The sequence below is a fragment of the Fringilla coelebs genome (genome assembly GCF_963513975.1).
Source record: "Fringilla coelebs genome assembly, chromosome: 2".
Classification (NCBI taxonomy): Eukaryota; Metazoa; Chordata; class Aves; order Passeriformes; family Fringillidae; genus Fringilla; species Fringilla coelebs.
In genome coordinates, this window is record NC_140029.1 from 105,113,553 (window position 1) to 105,133,073 (window position 19,521).

General features: G+C 36.5%; 1 protein-coding gene across 1 annotated transcript in view; it reads left to right on the plus strand.

Moving 5' to 3' along the window:
- Positions 1–19,291, plus strand: part of TMPRSS15 (transmembrane serine protease 15) — a gene marked incomplete at both ends in the record, with an annotated part of 130,215 nt that extends 110,924 nt beyond the window's left edge. The window contains 11 exons of the mRNA XM_084201066.1: positions 725–850; positions 1,299–1,430; positions 3,923–4,033; positions 6,922–7,054; positions 10,644–10,739; positions 13,946–13,995; positions 14,436–14,610; positions 16,203–16,384; positions 16,601–16,696; positions 17,556–17,698; positions 19,136–19,291. Coding sequence (XP_084057192.1) covers positions 725–850; positions 1,299–1,430; positions 3,923–4,033; positions 6,922–7,054; positions 10,644–10,739; positions 13,946–13,995; positions 14,436–14,610; positions 16,203–16,384; positions 16,601–16,696; positions 17,556–17,698; positions 19,136–19,291 — 1,400 coding nt within the window. The remainder of the gene's footprint in view (positions 1–724; positions 851–1,298; positions 1,431–3,922; positions 4,034–6,921; positions 7,055–10,643; positions 10,740–13,945; positions 13,996–14,435; positions 14,611–16,202; positions 16,385–16,600; positions 16,697–17,555; positions 17,699–19,135) is intronic.
- Positions 19,292–19,521: the final 230 nt, after the last annotated feature.

Here is a 19,521-nt window from a genome sequence, read left to right on the forward strand (position 1 = left end):
CTTGCTGATGGATAGAGCAAGGAAGGGAGCTCTGTCATTGCTTCTTAATGAAACTTTAATTATTTATCCCTTCAATTCTGGAGAATTGTGCTGGGATGGTAATCATAAGAGTTGTCATTTTGTGTTTCTGTTCTGCTTGAGATATGGCTCACATTTCCAGGATTCATTCCACAAGTTCCCAAATGAGATTCCTGCTAGTGAGAAAGTACTTTTCACTCCATTTTTTTTTTATTTTTTTAAACTTTCTTTACGAGATTTTTATAGTATCCACACTCAGATTAAATATGAGAGAGTGTAGGCTAAACAGAAGCAAAGAGCTATTTTAACTTCAAAGACAGGCTTCTGTGACTGATTATAAAACTATCTTACTCTCAAATGAGACTTAAGTGACAAGACTATTTGTCACATTGTCATTGTCAGAAAAGAATGAGATTTACCACCTTGGGGAAACTCACACCTGACATGAATGATTTTACACGTGTATATGTTGTAGAAGTCTAAAATTAGTTTTGAAAAATGTTTTAAGAATGAGAAACTATAGAATTTTGGATCTTCACAGGTTTTAAATACAGAATTTAAATGTCCTAATTTTTTGGGGTGATCATTAACAATTTAAGATATTTTTTCCCCTCCCAAAGCCCTTCAACAGGAAAATGGCACAGTAAATGTAACTACTGAAAAGGTGATTTGTATGTGTGTGTGTGTGTGCATTACTGTTTTCCAGGTGTGTGGTACTTGAATGCTGAAAATGGAAAAAACATCCAACTTCATTTTCAGGTTTTTGATCTGGAAAATATTTATGATGTTGTTGAAATCAGAGATGGCAGAGGACCAGATTCCTTACTTTTGGGCAAGTAGCAGCAGTGGGTATTAAAATGGATGTAATCAGACAGCTGGAGCAAAGTGATGGATATAATATCATGGAAATTAAATTCCTCTCATTTCATTCGCATTTTTTTGGGCCTCATTTCAGAGGAAATCCAGAGAAAAAAATTGAGAAAGCATACTTTATGTGACATCAGGTTTCCAAAACATTTGCACACACTCAGCTCTCCATGCAATCCGTGTGAAATTAACTTCTCAGTGAATCAGACTGTTTATGTGTGTGGACAAACAGATGGAAAATCTCTTAGCTAAACTTTATTACTCTGTGCTGATTATTCAAATCTGGTGTTGAGGTCTGAGAGCAATCTGAGTTGGGCTTGGGGGAGCAGCTATATCCCTGTGGTGCTTTTGAATATTTTGAAATACATGCAAACCAAATAGGTTGAATGTACTCATGTTTTCCTGGTGAATAGCTGTCTACACAGACAAAGGCCCACTGCCAGATGTCTTCTCTACAACAAACCAGATGACAGTGATCCTCCGGACAGACAAGTCTTCAACCAGGAAGGGATTTCTTGCAAACTTCACTACTGGCTACCATCTCAGTAAGCATCTGAACCTTTGCATTTAAGAGGTTAAACCACTGGCCAAATGTATTAGAGAAAACAGAAAAAGTGCTGAGAGGGCAAAGTGACTCTCAGCACTTGCTCAGTAGAAAAATGCAAATGTTAAAGGAAAAAGGCTGGTTACTCATCTGTACTTTACATTTCCTGGCAGGAAAAGTGATGGGTTTATTTCTTAGTGTAATTGGAGCAATGTCAAGATCATGTGCAACTCTTTGATATTATGCGGAAAATTGACTCATTATTTTGACCAAAATCTTTTTAGATGTTAAGAAGGCAAATAGTAACTATTCCCTATTAAAAAAAAAAAAATAAACAAAAACAAAAACAAAAAAAAAAAGAAAAAAAAAAAGAAAAAGAAAACCCAACCCAAAAATAAAAAGGAAAAACCATTACTTTTAAAATAATTTCAGTGTGCCATTAAAAGGTGTTTAAATGCATTTGTAAAATATTTACTATTGATAACATGCACTAGAAGAGAAAACTCTACGTGGTAACTCTGATCAATATTTATTTGTACTATGGTCCTTCTTGCATCTTTAAAAATTTGGTCTTCAATGTGTGAATAATCTGAGAAGAGCTAGTCTCTTGGATATTTACACACCAGTGTTTCTGGTTCCAGCCAGATCCCTTCTGAAAGGCTCTTGATTTTCTTGGGGATTTCTTGGGGATTGCAATTAGACTTGTCACTCATAATTCAGCAATCAACTCACCAAAATATGCAGAATGAAGCATAATGCAAATTACATGGAACAGTAATATGCTTAGCAGGACAAATAATTATACAAACTCTAGGCCACAACTTGACTGAATTAATTAGAGGCTTTGTATTACTTCTGTGGAAGTCTGACAGGAGAAAAACAGAGAAAGAAAACACAGTATGTATTGAGAGATGTGTGAAGTACCATGCACTCACCTGAACAGAAAGTCAACAAGGATCTAGGCTCTTTTTCTTATTTTAACTCTCAGAAATAGCAAGCTTCTCCCAGCTTGTTTAGCCAGTGGCAGATTTTTCACAGATTCATAGTAGTAACAATAATATTACTTTTATTAATATTTTTTTAAATCTTAACCTTTGGTCTACATTTATAAAACTCTGTTTAATCCCACTGTGCTAGACTGAGATGTTAGTTTAAATGTCCAAATGACAATTTTGCTGCTTCTTGTTCTGCCTTCTCAATCACATTTGTTCAGTCCAACAACTCTCTGCCTTTTCTTTTTTAGCTGGTTCAGCATCTTTGCTGGGCCAGCCTTACCCATACTTTGTAAAATTAAAATTAAGCTTAGCAAGGCAGAATTCTCAGAGTTGCCATTGCCAGTTCTGGTTAAATATATTTTAAATGTTCCATTTGCAAAAGAATTATGCTTATTCATGATCTTTGCAGCCAAAGGAGAGAGACTAATATCATTAGCATGCAGGCTTAAGGACAAAAGGATTGTCAGTAAATAAATTAACTTTAAAAGTAAATCAGATTTATCTTTGTGTTTTATTTTTTCTATGAAATACTGGTTTTTTGGAAAAGTAAGAATTATTTGAACAGAAATAATTTTTGGCAGGATGCAATATAATAAAAACACTTTCAATTAAGAACTAAGTTCTGTGTAATATCTGTCATTAGTTATGGACATTGAATGTGTGAAAATCTGGTTCAAGCTTTTTATAAACCATATTCTTCTGCTTTCATTTGGTACAAACCATGCTGATTGATGAATGACCCTTTTTATAATATAAAAATTCAAGAAGTAAAGCAATTATCTTGTTTTAAGTAAGACTCCTAGATAATTAAATATTTCTGTCAGTATGTCCAGGAAGGTAAAGTAAACAAATTTTTAATTTAAGTTTATGCCGGTATATTTCCTGTACTACAGATGAAGCCATTAAAAATACACCTTGGCCACAGAAAGAATTATAATTTTACATTTACTCTTTCTCTCTTTTGTTTTTATTGTATAACTGATTCTGAAGTAGCTTAATCCTACTTTTATGAACATTTTCCCCATCCATTCCATTTACTTTTATTTCTTCCACCTTTCCCAACAAATACATTTCAGAAGGAGACTCTCAGCTCTCATTGCCTCTTTGCTCATATGCTTGATTTGACAGAGCTTAAGGTCTCTAAAATTTGTGAAAGTGCTGAACATTTGAAAATTGAAATCATTAGTCACTTTTGACAGGATTTGACTTTTCACTCCCATGTTTATCACTTGCAATGGAAGAACACTACTAACTGAGCAACACTAACTAGAGCACAAAGTATAAGGCAGAGTACCACAGATTTTATTCTTAATTATCTTCTATTTATCTGAAAATTATCTTTCTTTTGAAAGTGAGATGGATGGAAATTGAGAGAAAAGAAAATCAAAGGCTCTTCATACTATCTACAGAGTTTTCTTCAGGTGAACTGTAAGATCTCCTGTTAACATCAACCTTCCTCACAACTACAGATTAATTTTCCTCTCTTGTTTCCCTTCAGGGCCTTGCACAGTTGATCAGCATCAGTGTGGTAGTGGGAAATGCATCCCATTGCAGAACCTGTGTGACAGCATTCCTCAGTGTGAAGATGGCTCTGACGAAGCAAAATGCAGTAAGGTTTCCTTCGTACAAAGAAATCATAGACTAATTTAGGTTGGGAAAGATTATTAAGATCATGGAGTCCAACCATTAATCCAGCACTGCTAAATTCACTGATAAGCCATGTCCCTCATGGCTTATCAGTGAACTCCACATCTTTTAAATCCTTCCAAGGATGGTGACTCCACCACTTCACAGGTTGCCATACTTAGCATGGCTTTTGGTGAAGACATTTTTCCTGGTATCAAACCCAAGCCATGCGTATTTGGCAGGAATTGCCTAGGAAAACAGCCACAGAAGCTCAGCTGATGTAGCCCACAGGCCATGCCAATTTGCACAGCAGTACCTCACTGAGTTTGTCAGGGCCAGCAAAACAGTCACTTTTCTGAGATAGTGCATGGAATCTGGTGAAGAACTCCGGAAAAGGTAGGAAGCTTCTCTGTGAATTGTTTATAACGGCCTCAAAATTAAATGAAAAATCAATATATGCTTTTCTTCTGTATTCATTTTGTATTTTCAAATTATACTGGGTTTTGCTGTAATTAATTAGAGTTTCACAGCAGTAAAAAATCTGCAGTGCAGTGTAGAGGATAAACATGTTCTTGGTGGAAATTCCCAAATAGTTTTGTGGCTGTGAAGCCAAACTATAACACACAGCACCCCCCTCCAGCCCACCTGGACTCCACAGGGTGAATGGATGGAACAGCTTCAAAAGCAGCATCCATTGTTCACTGCTATTCCTTACCTCTCTGGTAAAGTGGTTCTTTCCAAAATGCATGTGTACAGTATATTAATTCATTTTACACAGCAGGGAAATAAGATTCTTTACAACAATAATTTAAACGTAGGACTAATGGTAAAGTCATGTTTGGCCTAACGCAGCAGTTAAACTGTTCTTTCTGACAACCTACTTTGGAGAGCTAAAGAAAATTTAAAAGTGGTCTTAAACTTAGCACAATTCCTCTGTTTTAAAGAGCTCTACTAAGGATCAGATATGTTTTTAGGTGTGTGCTGACAGTCCGTAGATTTCAACATTTTTTATATGCATATATATAAAGATATACATATTTACATATGCAAATACATGTAGATAGATAGATGATAGACAGACAGATGATAGATAGATAGATAGATAGATAGATAGATATCTGAAGACACAGATTCATTCTTCAAATTCGTGCCATTGGCTATTTTGTTGCAAACATATTCTTCCTTTAAAATGCATAGAATAAAATTCTCTTCAGTTTCTTCTTAACCAAAGGAAACTTGAATTTATTTTTCCAGTCATTGCTGACGAAGATCTGAACAAGAAAACCATCACCTACATTAACATGACGTACATTTTCCCAAAGATTTATTTTGCCACTGATTGTCTATTACTTCATAACAAATTACCTCACATGAAAAGCCTGGGAGATTTGTTTCCAAAAACCCATTTAATCCAAACTTTGGCTAAATCGATCTGTGTCTTAAAAGAAAATGAAAATTCAATTAGAAACTCTCACATTGAGTCTTTCCAGTGTCCAAAAACCTTGCACATTTTCCTGAAACCAATTTCAATGACTTATCAGAAGTGGCAACTTGAACTAGACAAACTGTTTTTTCAAATCTTCCAACTTCTGAAACTTCCAGGGACTGCAAAGAAATGCCAAAATTCTAAAATATATGATATCTGAATTAAGCAGCTGTTGGACCCTCAATGACTTTATTATTCCTTACCAATAATATATTTGGAGAAGAACATGGATCTGATGAGAAGAAAGGAAAAGGACTTATAGTTGAAGTTCTGTCAAGAAGAGAGGTGTCAAAAGTAATTTGGAGAAACCTCTCCATGCATACAATACCAAGATGTTTAGGAAGCTCAAAAAATTAATTTAATTTAATCTAAAATTTACCAGCAATTAATTAATCAGTGTAGTGTAAATCACCTCTTTCATTCATGCACTCCAGGTGTCACAGAGGCATTTCTAAAAATATAAATGTTTTAATTACTGTGGTGAGTACTCTTTTTGAAAGCATTTTGGTGGAAAAAAATATTTTGCACAAGTAAGATTTATAAAAAATATATATTTTGGAAAACAATAAATGTCAGTGCATTGCATGCTTTCCTCTGCTTCCCAATGGCAATACATGTAATCTGCCTAAAATACAGCTGTAGCTGCCATGTCTTATATGAGACTCTATTGACATTATTATCTATAAATTTGAGGTTATATAATAAAATTCTTATTTTATATACATGTGTATACATGAGATTCTGTTGGCCATACAGTCCAACTTCCTTAGTCGCTATGCCAATAGCATAAGATATTTCACCAATAAGTCAATGAGTTTCTGAATTCTTGTTCTGAATGTTTTCTTTCAGGAAAAGTTTTTATAGAAGGACTGGGTTTTGAGTGAACTTTAATTATTAGTATGAATGTTTTAACCAAAACTGCAACAAAACCGTAGCAATTGGAACTGGAAATCTTCTTTTTTTTTTTTTTTTTTTTTGGTCAACAAGAATTTTAACCTTATTTCCAGTCAGTATTACTGAGCATCATGGAACTAAGGCTTCACTCATTATTTGGAAATTATATAATGCTGACTAAGAAAAAATGCATTGTTTAGAGTTAATGGAAAATGTACTGTTTATTGCCTGTTTCTTAGACATTTGCAGAATACAAGGTATGAAACTCTCCTGTGGCAGAAATATAGGAAATAACAATAGCATTTCCTTCCTGTGGGAGCACAACATCCTGGAGATGCTGGGTTTATTACCTCTGCAAAGCATGTTAACATTTTTTGTGTTCTTCATTGGCAATAATAAATCTCTCTATATTACATTTCTGTTTGCTTGGGGTGGGGGAGGACAGTAGTTTGCCACCTATCTAAAATGCTTGTGCCCATTTTGTTCTGCAGTGAGGTTACTCAATGGCTCTCTGAGCACCGAGGGGCTGGTACAGGCCAGGGCTGGGAGGACGTGGCACCTGGCATGTGCAGACGATTGGAGTGGAGAGATTTCAGACAGTGTTTGCCAGCTGCTGGGGTTGGGGTGAGTGATAAATATTCATCATCCTTTGTGACTTGTTTGCAGATTTGTTGAGTGTGTATTGGCATTTTCCTCCTCATTTCACTGGTGTACTCTCCAAAGAAATGGCAAATGTATCTGTCAAGTGGAGTGCTTGGTGTGCCAACAAATTTGAGAATGTGGCAAACCCTGTCTTGATGACATTCAGCACAGGATTGATGACTCTGAACATGGCAGGTTGGGCATGAGGATACATATTGGAGAACACTGGGAAAGTGTTGTGGATGCATCACCCTTTTATCACTTTATGTCATCATTTACATCTTCACTTTCATAAGCATGGCTCAAGAGTAAAGCTGGAGCCAACAGCAGCCTTGGCTTCTCTGCTTTTGTTGTGCTGCTGATCATTCCCAGCAGAGATCATCACTTGGATATTCTGCTGGAATAGAATGGAATTCTAGAATTCTGCTAGGTAGAATGGAATTTTGAGGTAGACTTGGAGCAGAGATGGAGTAGGGAAGTATATGGCAGAAAAATAGATTTGCCTTTAGTCCCTGTTCAGAAGAATTTTCAGGGGAAACATGGGGATTGTAGAGCGCAGGGTGTTGCATTTTTCAATCTGTGGTAAAATTTATGGCCTAAATTTTGGCCTTACTTACATCACGTGCTACTCCACTTCCATCCACTAAATAATAATTAGTTTTCCTGAAGTTTTTAGGGAATGTCACTCACCCAACTAATAATCAAACTAAATTCTGAGCTTGCAATTCATTATTTTGGTCTGTGACCAAAGAAAGATGCTTAAAAATCCCCTTCTGATAAATTAATTGCAGCAATCACAGAGTTAGAATGACTTAGAAAAATATCCAAGTGTTATTTCAGAAATGCTTCTAATTGGATGAATGTCTGCTGGTTTATTGGTTTTTTTACTTTTTTCCTTTGGGTGAGTACTGAGTTTACATAAAAATCAGGTAGCTACATGCAGAGATCCTGTCTGTAATTTATGTATGCATACATGTAAGAACATACAAACTGTGTTTAAATGCGCTTCTGGTCAAATACCTTGTTCCTTAGAGCGGCCAGTGGCCTTCTTCCTCTGATTCTTTCTGCCCCTGTTTGCCTCCTTTCCCTTCTGGACAGAAGTAATTTTGTGGTCTACTGATTTAATTGACATATTTGATAAGCTTCAACAAGTTTTGCCTTCCATGGCATTCTAACTTTTAAATATTAGTTAATGCTTTTTTTCCTCCATAACATTCTGCAGCAATATCTTTCAGGGTGTCTCTATAAACTACTCAGGTGCAATTGCTCAAAGAGTTCCTATCAAGTTTCCTAGTTATTTTTTATAATTCCACTTCTCAGTTTATTACATATTCAGTTTATTACATACATTTTCTAGGAAAAAAAATTAAACCTAACTTGTATCACACTTTTGTAACCTGGGTGCTACTGCAGTTACAGCATAGGACAAAATTCTCATATGGGTGTGCCTATATTTATGTTTGCAATAGCAGGTCCTGAGTAGGCTGTAGCTCATGCTGAATTACACTGAATTACTACCTAGAATCATGTTTTATTAGAAAGACAGGCTAAAGTTCATCTAGGACAATTTAGTTTTACTATTAATTGCTTATACATTTGCTAGTCTCACTTTCTGTTTAATTTATGAAAAGGACTGAGCTGATAGGAGTCCTGTATCATATCCTGATTATTTATGTTCCTGGGCTACAAAGTGCAATGTTCCTCATGGGTTCCAGTAAATCTCAGTGTGAATCCTTTTGTCTCCATTTTCCAAATATGTGACTGTTGCATTTGTGATTTTTACCAAACAAGAAGCCAGTCTGGGGACATGCTTATTGTGCACCTACAAAATACACCTTAGGCAAACAATTTACAAATCTTCTTCATGAGTCTGGGCTGCAAGAGGAACAAACTGATGCTCTGGAGAAACCTGAAAATAATCCTTTGCTCAGTTTGCACTTGTAGCTGTGTGCATCTGACAGCACTGCTAAAATCTGTTGTCAGCATCTTATTTCCTGGAACCAAGAAAAATCACACACTGAGCTTTGCACCATTGCATTGTGCAGATGCAAAACAATCCTGTTTCCCTGGGACCAGAGCCAGCTGGGTCTTTGCTAAATTGTACCCAGGAATGGGGGTAGACCTGGCAATTTTATCACACCTTAAAAAGTCCAACAAGAGTGAGAGGTTTCAGGCTTTACTCTGCAACCCTTCATTCTATTTTCTTCATGAACTTGCAACAATCTTTAGAAGGAAATTAGTTCCTGGGAATACTTTGCTGGTCTCAGCAAAGTTCCTCATTATAGAGTTTGACTCTGCCTACCTGGCTCTGCACTTTACTGCTCTCTCAGACTGTCTAAAAGCACTTCCAGGCTGAGAAATGCAGCAGTAGTGACTTTTCCAGCAGGTGGATCATACAATTCTCCTGGTGGCACAGCAGGGTTGTTGAACACCTCTTTACTTCACACACAGCAGATTTGCAGGCAGATTCCAGACTTCATCCTGCCCTGGAGAGTGAGATTTACTGCATTTGAAGAGAAGGCACAGTGCAGGTGCTCCCTGTGCATTAAACCTGCAGGTGCTCCTTGTGTAGGAAACAAATGGTTCCCTTCTTGCTCCGAGATGTTTAAGGTTAAAGAGCCAGATGGGACGTTGTCATCCCCCCAAAAATTATTCAGCCTAACCACAGCTATCTTTATTGCCCATGCTTCCTCAAGGGAAAGCAAATATGTTTCATAGATATGTGTTCCAAAGTGGTCATATGAAGTATCACGAAATGCATGATGCAGAATGGACTATAAAGTAAATCTGGATAGGGGTTCTAAATCTCAAAACAATTTGTCTCACCAATAGTATGCAGAATTCTTAGTTCAAAAAGCCATTGCTACCAAAAAAAAAAAAAAGAAAGTTAGTCAATGAATAGACTAATTGATTCCTTTAAATTGACTACGTGACCTTTAAAGGTGCCATCCAGCCCAAACTGTTCTGTGATTCTGTGACTCTACAAATACACCCCACTCTTGATCAATAGCAAACATGACACTATTGACTTATTTCACAGCCCCTCTGATTTCAACAGATCTATGAGGTGAAAATTAACGGTTTTTTTTACTCCATTAGATTCTTCATTATACAAAATATAATTTCATTTTTTTCCTAGACAATATAGTATAACTGCACCCCTCAAAAAAGCAAGACTGTGATACCCCAAGGTTCAGCTTTTACTGCCCTGTTTGGTGCACTAATTTCTAGCTCCATATATTTAAGAACTGGTATTTCAAACCCTTCCTTGTGGCACAGAAAAACCAAACTAAATATTTACTGCTGTCAAAAGAACTATTAATATTCCTTTCAATATTAATGTAGCATTAGAAATCTTAGAATAAGATGTAAGACTGGAAGTAAGAGACACATTTTAATCCGAATGAGTTTCAAGCCTCAAAAATCCCCTGCTAAAGGGTCATTATTTGAGGAGAAATTAAAAAAATCAAAAGCTGTTGTTTATTCTATCACCATAATCATTTCCCAAATATTACTCCACTGGTGGAATAAGGTATATATCTAAAAATATGCATGTGTCTTTTTGTCCCAGGGATGCTAATATGTCATCAGCTGTATTATTCACTGGAGATGGCCCATTTGTCACCATCACCAAAGGAGGTAACCACAGCCTAATTTTTACAAAAAGGTGAGTACAGTGGGGTTTCTTCCTCATACAAATGATGTCTTTAAGTGTTGTGGTGATTATTTATGCACTAATATATAGCTCAAATCCTAACTGACATCTCTATCTATTTACTGTGGAAATGATATGCTCTTCTATGAAAATATTTCTTATCTAGAAATCTCTAAATTATGAGTATATAATATAGTAGAATTAAGACTACCTATATATAATATAGAACAATTAGGAAGGAGTGACATTCACCCATAGTTATAGAGTAGTTGTCAAAGTAGGTTCTCTCTGTAATCAGCAGAGAAAGATAAACCCTCCAAAATGTGATCCATCAAGGCATGTCTGGAAATATGATGAGTCACACTCTATAGTCTTTATTGATAAAGGCTTTGGACACAGTGAGGATTGCTAATTTAAGCCATCCACAGTCAGGAATCTATATTTAAACAAACTATCCCCACTCAAAAAATGACTTATGGATTTGTCTCCACCTTTACAAGTGAATCATTAGATGACATGATGCTCAGAATTTGATTCTATTCTAACCTTTCTCAGTCCAAATAACTGCTGAAGGGATTCTGAAGGGTACTAGAAACTGATAATTTCTTGTAGATTAAATGAAAATGTGATATTAGCCCAGGATTACATCTTCAGGAAATGGTGGGATTTACAACTCCCAAGCAGAAAGGCTTGCCATCATCAGTTTAAAGAATTGTAATGACTTCAATTACTCTTTTCTGTTTATAAGAGGCTTTACTGTATATTTTTTCTGGATTTCTACCAGGACATTGAGCCATAAAATTACTGTCTAATTGCTAAAATGCTGAAACAATGTTGAGGACAGCAAGAGTCCATGTTCTTTCAGTTTCCCTTAATAAACATACCACATAGTGACAAAGCAAGAGACATGTCTTAATTTTCTATGGTCTATTATTTTGTCTACACAAAACCAACCCTAAAAGTTATACATTTTATGTTCTAATTATACTCTGTTAGCCCCAAACATTTATCATTCTCATGGGTGGTGAAAGTACCTTAAACTAATGGAATATCAATGGAATATTAATTTTTTTCTTGAGTGAATGTCTAAACCAGCATTGCCACAAGACATCTTGAAGAGCAGTAATAATTTAAAGATGTATTTTGTTAATACCTATTAAACACTAAAAGTGATAAAAGCAGGAAGAAATGGAATAAGTTCATTTATCTTAGTTGTATTTCTGTTGCAGAAATAGGTGTCTTCTCCCATGTTTCACCTGGACAGCTGATAGGAATCGTTTTGCAGGGTGACGCTACTGCAGATTCACACGTGGTTTTTCTACATATAATGAATGCTAGAAAGATCACACAGATATGATATTTTAAGCAACTGAATTCATTAACTGGTAATCCAATTATAAAATGCATTTCTCGCATTGCCTTTGTTTTTTTTTTGATTCAAGTGCATCCATCATTAAAACAAAGGAGGGCACATATAATAGGATTTGAAATCTGCAGTGACAGAGACAGCAAAAGAATTCTCTGGTGCCCTTAGGTAATGTGATTTTTGGCAGGATAGCTCTGTAAGAGCCCCAGATCCTGCCTTTTAGATACATGTGAGCACATTCCACAGGGACTAATTGTTTTTGCCAGTTCTAAGTGAAGATCACAAACATCCTAACTAGTCCAGATTTCTGCCTGGCGTGCTGCTTGACAGCTGACACTCAGAGAGGCACAGAGGAGGGCGTTCAGCACATGCCTCTGGTGCTTTTTGGCCACTCCTGTGCCGACCAAGAGGCAGCTGAGAACTGTTGGGCTGAAGTGCAGGCAAGGAAATGCTTCTCCTGCTGGGAGCTTGCTCCACAAAGATGAGAAAGCAGAGGCAAATGAAGTAATTTCTGCTGAAGCAACCAACCAGTAGGTACTTGTGGTGGGACAGGCAACTCCCTTTACACTGAAAATGTAAAATTACAGGGACAAATTGACACTTTGGTTGTTAGTTCAGGTAGTTTATGCATCTACCTAAGAGAAAGCATAGAATTAGATGAAAGACCCACTGACTCCCCCATTGAAAGCTTATGAGGGCATCATGGTAAAGAGTATTTAGTTGCTGTGAAGTTTATGCAGAAGGTGTTTTTGGTTTCTTAATATTTGTCTGGTTATGGATTTGGATACAGAAAATGTATGTCACAGAAAATGGTTTTCACTTCTCAAATTACAGCTTTAAAGTTATGTACCTACCTTGAAGTGGAAAATGGCAATGTGGGACTATTCAGGGCCAGAGGAATATCTCACTTGCACCCCTCTATAGTGAAGGTTTAACTGGGGAGGTGGTGGGTGGTTGCAGTTCCCACTTTATTTCACGTCCCTCTGTGGCATTGGGAAATTACCGGGTCACATCTCACTCACAGCAGACAGCAAACTTTAGAGCAAACACAGTGAGGGATACATCATTCCCTACTATGTTTAAAGTATCCTTCACCTACTCTATTCACAAATGGAATGTGGAAATGCTCACTTGAAACAAACCATTGGCAGAGCTTGGTTTTCTATCTTCCCCTCATTCTTATTTCTGTGTGTATCAGATTTGAATTGCTAGCACGCACACTGTCCCAAGGGTTTCAGATTCATTACAGACTATGAACATAATATTAAAACCTCTGGGTATCAGAAATGCTTGAGCAGTTTTGATCTATAGTCTTGTGCTCTTCAGACTCTGGCTTTATATATTTGCTAAATAATTTCTAATCTAGCATATGCAACTACCTATTTTACAGTAGCAGTATTTTCTTAGTAAAATGATACAGGGACATAAAACTAATCTCTTAAATTCTTTGGCCACACTGATCTCTAGTGGTAAGGTATTGAAACACCTCAAAAGGTAGTAAAAAATACCATAGGCAGCTATAACTTTATTGCAAGTCTCAGGCAGATGACCCATTTCCCTAAAACACAAGAAGAATCAATTTTTATTTCTGTAATATAAATCAATTAAGTGCCCACTGAAGAGGAATACATACATTTAAATTTGTATAACATATAATGTTGTATACTTATAATAAAAACATAATTTAAAGATGTAGCATTAGTTATTATACTTAACAGGCTGATATTGCTAAATGAATGTACTTTCATATATATGATTGTGTACATTTCTCTCTGTGTGTATGTATATATATTTGACAGTCAGAGTTATCTGGTGTGCAGATACTTGTGATTTAATTGCCCTTTCATTCTAGAGAACACTGTTGGAACAACCTGGTGGTTCATCTGCAATGTAACATTCAGTGTAAGTACAGAATCCAGGAATATTTCACAGACAGATCAAATTGTTCAGACCATAAAGCCAAATGTTTATAGCTTGAATGGAAAGGTTGGGGAATGGACTATAAAAGCTATACTCATAAATGGTATAAACAAAGGAAAATTTAGTCTTCACTTGATTTCAGTGTTAAGTGTACACTAGAGAGGGATCTGTAGTGAAAATATTTATAAAATAAATGTATAAAAATTCCAGAAGATCTGAGGAAAGAAAACATCTAAATCCAACTTAGACAGTTGCATCTTGATTTCAGCTATAAAAATCCAAACATTTTTCCACGGTATTTTTGAATAGCAGTTCAGATTCTACAAAGCTTTGTTTTTTCCAAGAAAGTGGACTAGTCTAATAAAATATGCTAGATCCCTTTAATTTTTTTATTTGACTGATTTTATTTTGTTTTATCTCAGCTTGTGGAAAACATCTGGTAATTGAGAATAATGGAACAAGAATTGTAGGTGGAAATTATGCCAGAAGAGAGGCTTGGCCTTGGATAGTTTCACTCCATTTTAATTTCCAACCTGTTTGTGGAGCTTCCCTTGTCAGTGACGAGTGGCTGGTGACAGCAGCACACTGTGTCTATGGGTAAAGTTCTTTTATGTGCAAATTCACTCAGGAGGCATCAGATTATGAACAAATTGTGACACTGATATGAAAAATTAACAACTAACTCCTGGTTTAATTACTGTGTTTTGAATCACTTGTAGGCTCAGCTGAAAGCTCCTTTACTTCCTGGCAAATCCTCAGTCCTTACTTTAATGCAGAGAATTGTGGAAACCAAGCAGCATTTCCTGAACAAAAAGGAATTGTACTTTAAATGCATGGTATTAATATTGAGCATCGGTACTTAATCTGCAATTATTGTGGGCCTCCATAAATTAGGTGAATCCCTCTACCAGTGGCATAAAAGGTGACATCATATCCCATAAATTAAACCCAGCCTTCCTCCTACATATTATCCTGGATTGATCAAGATTTACTGTGCCTCACTGGAATGTCTCTTGATTTATGTGCATTGATTAGGCAATAGTGGATATCCTCTCTATGGTGTAATTTGTACCATTCAAAGAAGTGATGCATACTGAAATATTTTCTAGGATTTGCTTCCATAATATCTACAATAAATATAGATGTTGTAAAAGACATATAGAAACTAGAATGGCAAAAAAAAAAAAAATCAACAAAAAACCCCACCAAAACCAAAATCAGAGGGGAGCTTTCACTACAAATAGCTAAATGGTAAGGCAGTGGAGGCTATGCCAAAATCCTAACGCTGACTCATGGCATGACAAGCACTACATTGCAGACAAAGGCACTAAAATGAAAAGCATTAAGCCCCCTTAGTTTCCACACAATAAATCCACAATTGCCTTGATAATTCCTTTTCACTTGAATCACCTTTCTATTTTCAACTAAATCTAATTTTGCCTTTGCTTGAATTTTCTTAAATTGAAGCTTGCAGTTTCACACCTTTTAAACATTTAACTTGGACACTCATAGTTTAGAACAAAAGAACCTCTGGATGTCAAACCAAAAGTTAAAGAGAAACCAATTCAGTCTAACAATCAGGCTGAAAATGTACTTTTTAAACCATAAAGTGGTTGATTAAAAACCAGAAAATATTTAAGTTCTCTGGTGAACACAGCCTCAAACCAGCATGTGTAGATTAGGAAAAAAAATGCAGATTATGCCATATTTTGCTTTAGCCTATCTTGTTTGACTGAGATTAAAAACTAAGGGACTAGTTTTCTGAGTCTGTGAGCTGCAGCATTTCCAGCATCTCAGACCTCTTACTCCTTAGACATTCTATTACAATTTTCTAACTGGGACCAATATTAATTGCCAGCAGTCAGCAATATTCTTCATAGTGTTTAAAAAGCCATGGTAATTTAGTTAATGTATTTTCCTCCTCTGCACCACCATCTGATAAATTCATTATAAATAATGCATTATAAGCTCACCATAAAAAAATCAGCAACGCATATTTGCAGTGTGGATGTTTAAGACAGCGATACTCACGGAACTCTGAGCACATCTACCCTGTTGTATTTATTTGACAAAACATGCAAATGCTATGGATTACCACGAGGCTAGATATCAGCATTTTGTCTGATACACATTTTTCAAGACTTCCATTAATCATTCCTAATTGTGAATACTCTCCTTGCAACTTCCAGGAGACAGCTGAAGCCATCCCGCTGGCAGGCAGCTCTCGGCTTGTACAGCCAGTCAGACCTAGCACAGCCTCCCACAGTGGTTCAAAACATCGACAGAATAATTATAAATCCTCATTACATGAAGGAAACAAAAGACAGTGATATTGCTCTGATGCACCTTCAACACAAAGTGCAGTATACAGGTGAGTTTTTGTTTTCCCAAAAGACCCATTTATTCCCATTTATTCTGTTATGCAGAACAGTGCTAAGCATATGAGAATGGTGGGGAGTCTGCTCAGTAATTCCTGGATATCTTGGCAAAAAGTGGGTTTGAATTAATGAATGTTTTCTGGTATGGCTGCATAAAAACCTGAACACAGGGAAGAGGTTGAAATCAATTACCTGTTTCTCATTCACAGATTACATACAACCTATCTGCCTACCAGAAAAAGACCAGCAGTTTTCACCAGGAATTAACTGCTCCATTGCTGGCTGGGGGGCTGTTAGCAATGGAGGTGGGTCATCTGCTTGGAAATATTCCACAGGAGCTGCTAAGGTCAAATAGTTTAGAGTGCTACTCTTCCATATGAAAATTTAATAACTATCCCGTTCCACTGCTCCTTCTCTGAAGCAAAATGATGCTTATATCTCTTAGGAGAAAACATGCATATCTAAATTCATTAGGCTATGAAGAAATCTTCTTACATCCACCAAGTTATGATGACTACTTTTCTTGACATGAAATATGTACATCTCAGTTCCAGATATTGGGTGGGGGAAGAGGAAGATTAGTCTCTCTGACAAGGTGCAAATGATTTTCCCCAGAAGTCAAGAAAACTGACTGCAGTGTGAAATGTATGTTCTGTTTGTGTGTCATGTGCTCCAGATTTGGAGTCTCTCTGAAATAATAAACATGCCATTTCACTTCCACAGTTGAATAGATTGACTTCTACATTAAATTGCATTTAAAATTTCAGGTAGGAATTAATAAAAGAATTTTTTTTTAAAACCCTCAAATAACCAGTTACCCAATGAATAGTAAGGAAACACTTGACAACCCATATTCCTTAGCCTTTAATTATCCCTTAGATCTCCCCACAGCAAGTTCATAGTCATTGATTTTAGTAATCTTGATTCAATTATAACCAAATTCAGTCCCATTACAAAAATGAAAGACAGAATTCAGTTAACGAGCCCTGTTTAATCAGAGACTGTGTTACAGGGGCATAAGCCTGAGTAGTACAGCAGTAAGGCAGGGATTCCTGCTGCTCAGGAGCGTGCTGAGCATGCTGGAACAGGGACAAAACCATCAGCATTCCCAGTGGGATGCACATATTTAATGCTGCAGGTAAATGTACTTTGTATTCTCATCAGGTCCCTCTTCAAATATACTGCAAGAAGCAGAGGTCCCTCTCCTTTCCAATGAAAAATGCCAGCAATGGATGATGCCAAAGTACAATATTACTGAGAATATGCTCTGTGCAGGATATGACATGGGAGGAATAGATTCCTGCCAGGTAAGTAGAAGCAACTCATTTCCACTGCAGGCATAAACCTCATCTAGTTACTGAATAAAACTCTCCCTGAGCCTCCACTCATTAAAACCAAACAATCCCTGCCCATTAATGTAACTTCTACTCATGGTACTTTGCCCATTTAATAATTTATCAGGATAAAAGTTTAATTTTTTTTTTGTGTGTGTGTGTATCATCTTGGCATAAACAATCATGGAAAGGAGATAAATATGAGGATTGGGAATTATTTGCACTAGGCTTTGAATAATTCCTGCTAAGTAATTCCATGAAGGAGAGAGGCACATGCTTAGACAACAGAGAAATAAATACCAAATAGACTGAAGTCTCAGAAATCCTTCATTATGGGAAAGAGAGATAGCAGAGCTGCTTTTCCCCAAAATCTGTAGACTCTGGAGACCTTTCCCAAGCAGACACCGCAGTATTTCAGAGAGGCTGCCTTTCTGCTCTATGTTCTAATATCCGTTCCACTCATGGTTTTCCTCTTTCCCTTTTTCTTTCTGAACCTTATACTGAACAAAAACAAAACAACAACAACAAAAAGAAAGCCAAAACAAAAAACAATTCCATGTAGGACCACAGGCTGATAGAGAGTACAAGTGACCAGCACTGTGATCAATGACCAGCCAGCCATGAGCAAAGATAAACAACTGATTCCTGATAGCAAATCCCCCTTTAGGCTTCTGTCACAGCCTTTAACATCCTGGGATGCCCTAGGGTTATGGGCAGAAGTATTTTAATGGCTGAGTCCTTGCAGAATTCTCTGGTAAAGATCCATTCACAGGGCTTGGAGAAGACACAATTAATACTGGTTCAACTAACTCGATAGACAATGAAAAATAGTAATTGTTTTCTTTCTCATCAAAACAAGACACCCACGGCTGACTCATTCCCACTCAAGTTAAATCAAATTCAGTCTCTATTACAATGCTTTGTCTGCTAAGCTATTGAAAAGGAGGTGGGAGAAAAGAACACCTCTTCTGGCAACCTTGTTATTTTGTTCTCTAAAATTGAAACTGTGGAAACTCTGGGGTGACTGAAAATAGAACTGTGTTTTGGCTGAATACATTCAACTGAACAAAATCCTCCATATTTACTCAGGCTTTGTGAAATATCAAGGGCTGAACATAAAAGGAGTAAGGTTTAAAAAAAAATCTCTTGAGGTATTTCTACATGGAAGTCCTGTATTGGAAAACTGATGACAGCTTAAGCTCAGATAATTTAAAAAATAAAGAAAAAAAGAAATGGATAATATCAAGATTTTTTTTTCACATGGAAATATTTATATTGATCTCACTTCCCGGTGCTCAGGACATGCAGGGGTAGAGCATCTATGATTAAAGTACAAAATGAGCAATCATAAACAGGCTCTGCCTGAGAGTTGGCACTGTTCACTTTTAACTTTTGAATTTGTCATTGCAGGGGGATTCAGGGGGCCCTCTGACATTCGAAGATGGGGACAAGTGGTTTTTGGTTGGTGTGACATCATTTGGAGAAAAGTGTGCATTTCCCCAGCGACCAGGAGTGTATGTTCGAGTCACCATGTTTGTGGACTGGATCAAAAACATCATCTATTAGCTTGATATTTTTTAATTACAGCAATGGAGTTCAGATGTTGAAAGTAAGACATTGCATAATGATGTAAACTAGGCTGCCATTTCAATCTCACAGAGAAACTAAACAAACACGTAAATCTTGGTGAGGAAAACATTGGTAAGTTCTGTTTGTTAATAAGACCCATTTCCAAGTGAGCACAATATTTCAAAAGAGATGCTGTGGTTTTGTTAATAAATAGTCTTGTTGTTTTA